Raw genomic sequence first — 2886 nt, 5'->3', positions numbered from 1 at the left:
TAATACTAATAAGAACAAATCCGTCATTATAAAAAGTTTTAAAAATACATGAACTAAAATCCTAACAAAATAAAAGTTTTTGACTAATTATGCTACACTAAAATATTTTAGACCAAAGTAATAATTTTGGATAAATTATATTTTTATAAATTTGTCCCGAAAAGAAAATAAGAAAATTGAGAGGGAACTAAAAAAAGCTTATTTTTTATAAAAAATTTCCTTCCATTTTTTAGAGGATAAAATAAAAAGCAAGAGAAGTAAGAGAAACATAAAGAGAGTAAAATTATATTTCATACCATCTCTTTGCCTCTTAATATAAATAAGAAGTGGAGAACGGGGTATTAGTGTAACTTCTCGCTACAAAAGAGTAGTGGGTTTTAATTTACTAATTATTAACCATGGTTAAACAACCAACCTCACCCCACACACACCATAACCACTATCTCCCAGCGGTTTATATATGGAGAAGTGTGGAAAGTAGAAACCCACAACACCTGCAAGAAGAAAAAACACACTTTCACCATAACCCACTCACAAACCACAGATCGAGAAGAAGAAAAAAATGGTCGGAGATGGAAACCAGCATGGTATGATGGTTCATGTACCTCCATGGACGCTCATGGACGATTCTGTCGCCGGAGTTTCACCCTTTTCTCCTCGCAGCCCTAATGCCACCATAAACAGCTTATCATCCATTGAAGACTACGCTTATTTCCTACGTAACGACGCCGCGCTCCGACGCTATCTGGAAGAAGACCTGGATGGAGATGGATCTGGCTCCGGTTGTACGGATTTTGACATCACGTCGGAGGCTTATGCTTGTGATAGTTTCCGGATGTATGAGTTTAAGGTACGTAAGTGTGCTCGTGGCCGGTCGCATGATTGGACCGACTGTCCGTACGCTCATCCAGCGGAAAAAGCTCGCCGCCGAGATCCCCGGAGATACAGTTACTCCGGGACTGCGTGTCCCGAGTTCCGTAAAGGAAACTGTAAGAAAGGAGACGGTTGTGAGTTTGCTCACGGCGTTTTCGAGTGCTGGCTCCACCCAAGCCGTTACCGTACGCAACCGTGTAAGGACGGAATAAACTGCCGCAGACGTGTGTGTTTCTTTGCTCATACGCCGGAGCAACTTCGTGTACTCAGTCCACATACTGATTCTTATGACGGGACGTCGGTAAAAGGCTTTCCGCCGTTCTTCTCTTCGCCGTCGGAGACTTCCACACCCCCATCGGAGTCCCCACCGATGTCTCCGATGGACAGCTCTCTCAGCCGGTCACTAGGTTCGGTTTCTGTGAACGATATGTTATCATCTCTCCGGCGTTTGCAGCTTAACAACAAAACCCCATCTATGCCAACCGCATGGAGCCTACAAATGGGTATGACCCTTCCCTCCCCCCGGTCGGGTTTCTACAGCCTGCCGTCAACTCCAACCCGACCTGTAACCCGACCCGGTCTAGGCTTTTCCGATATCTGGGAAGAAGGGTGTGTGGAGGAAGAACCTGCCATGGAAAGAGTGGAATCTGGTAGGGGTTTGAGAGCGAAGATGTTTGAGAAGTTGAGCAAGGAGAATCTGGTAGGGGTGGATCCGAATCCGGAAGAAGGTTCAAACCCGGATGTTGGATGGGTCTCGGAGCTTGTGAAGTGATGGTATCCAGATTCCAGAACCCCCCAACACCTACAAAGTGTTCAAATTTAATGATGGATTAATTAATTAAGGGTATTTAATGAAAGGTAAATTAGTTGTAAAACCATTTTGTTTACTTGTTGTCCCTTCTGATGTACATAGCTTAAAAGGAAGGGCGTGAAGTGTAAGTCTATTTTATGGGGGGGCTGGTATGGTGGACGAGTACAAGAAAGAGATGGGAGGAAATTAAAGGGTGGAATTTTTATATTCGAAATGATTTTTATATATTTAGTGTGATAAATGTAATTTGTCACCTTGATGAACTGTTACTGACCCTTTATTGGAGTATTATTGATATTGATATTGATGTGTACTTGTTCTTTTGATTGCACTTAAAGAACTTAAAACATGTCTGTATGTAGTAAGCATGCTAGCCTATTTGATGCAAGTATGTAATAATGATATGCATCCAAGGAAACATGAACTGAACATGTAATCATGTGTAATCTAATTATATATCTTATTGGGCCACATAAAATCACGTCAATTAAATTTAACACGATATGATTGCGACTTGGACATCGTAAAATTTCTCAAAATGCAACTTCAAATCAAAAGGCCTTAAGCTATAAAAGTAATAAAGTAAATTGCCTAGAGCCCACTATTGTGTAAATTCTTTCTAAAGTGTAATAAGTCTTTGTATATATCTGTTGTAGATTTCTAAATGTAAGTATAATAGTGTTTATATATATATATATATATATATATATATATATATATATATATATATATATATATATATATATATATATATATATATATATATATATATTTGTTGCAAGTGTAATAGTGTTTGTAATATGAGTGAAGGGTTCTAAATAAGAGTGCTGCATGCTTTGATATGAGATTGTATGATAGTACAACCCTTTTAAAATAGTGATTTACAAAATGGAGCTAAATACATGCATAGACTGGTAAAGCAAAAGTAAAGAGAATCGCACAAATGGCTAATGTCTAAAATGGGATATGTTTTTAACATCATGACTACTACTGTTCGTAACTTTCTTGGGATCGATTGCGAAATAGTATTAATATTCTTTTTCTTTTGGGAAAATGACTTAAGAGGGTAACTACCTTTTAGCTGTGTTCACATATTAGCAACTTCTTTTTTGTACATAATAAAACAACTAACTTGTTTTAACTGTTTAAATTACATCAATATTACCGGTTAATATCTTTTTTAACCGGTAACTCAAAGGAAA

General features: G+C 38.1%; 1 protein-coding gene across 1 annotated transcript; it reads left to right on the top strand.

Moving 5' to 3' along the window:
- The first annotated feature begins 467 nt into the window (after positions 1-467).
- On the top strand, positions 468-1985 carry OZF1 (CCCH-type zinc finger family protein). Its single transcript, XM_078968551.1, has one exon. It carries the CDS (start codon positions 563-565, stop codon positions 1643-1645), a length of 1083 nt encoding a protein of 360 aa, XP_078824677.1. The 5' UTR covers positions 468-562; the 3' UTR covers positions 1646-1985.
- Positions 1986-2886: the final 901 nt, after the last annotated feature.

Source organism: Lactuca saligna, chromosome 8 (genome assembly GCF_052625555.1).
Source record: "Lactuca saligna cultivar CGN05327 chromosome 8, ASM5262555v1, whole genome shotgun sequence".
NCBI lineage: Eukaryota > Viridiplantae > Streptophyta > Magnoliopsida > Asterales > Asteraceae > Lactuca > Lactuca saligna.
This window is presented reverse-complemented; position numbering and strand designations above follow the sequence as displayed.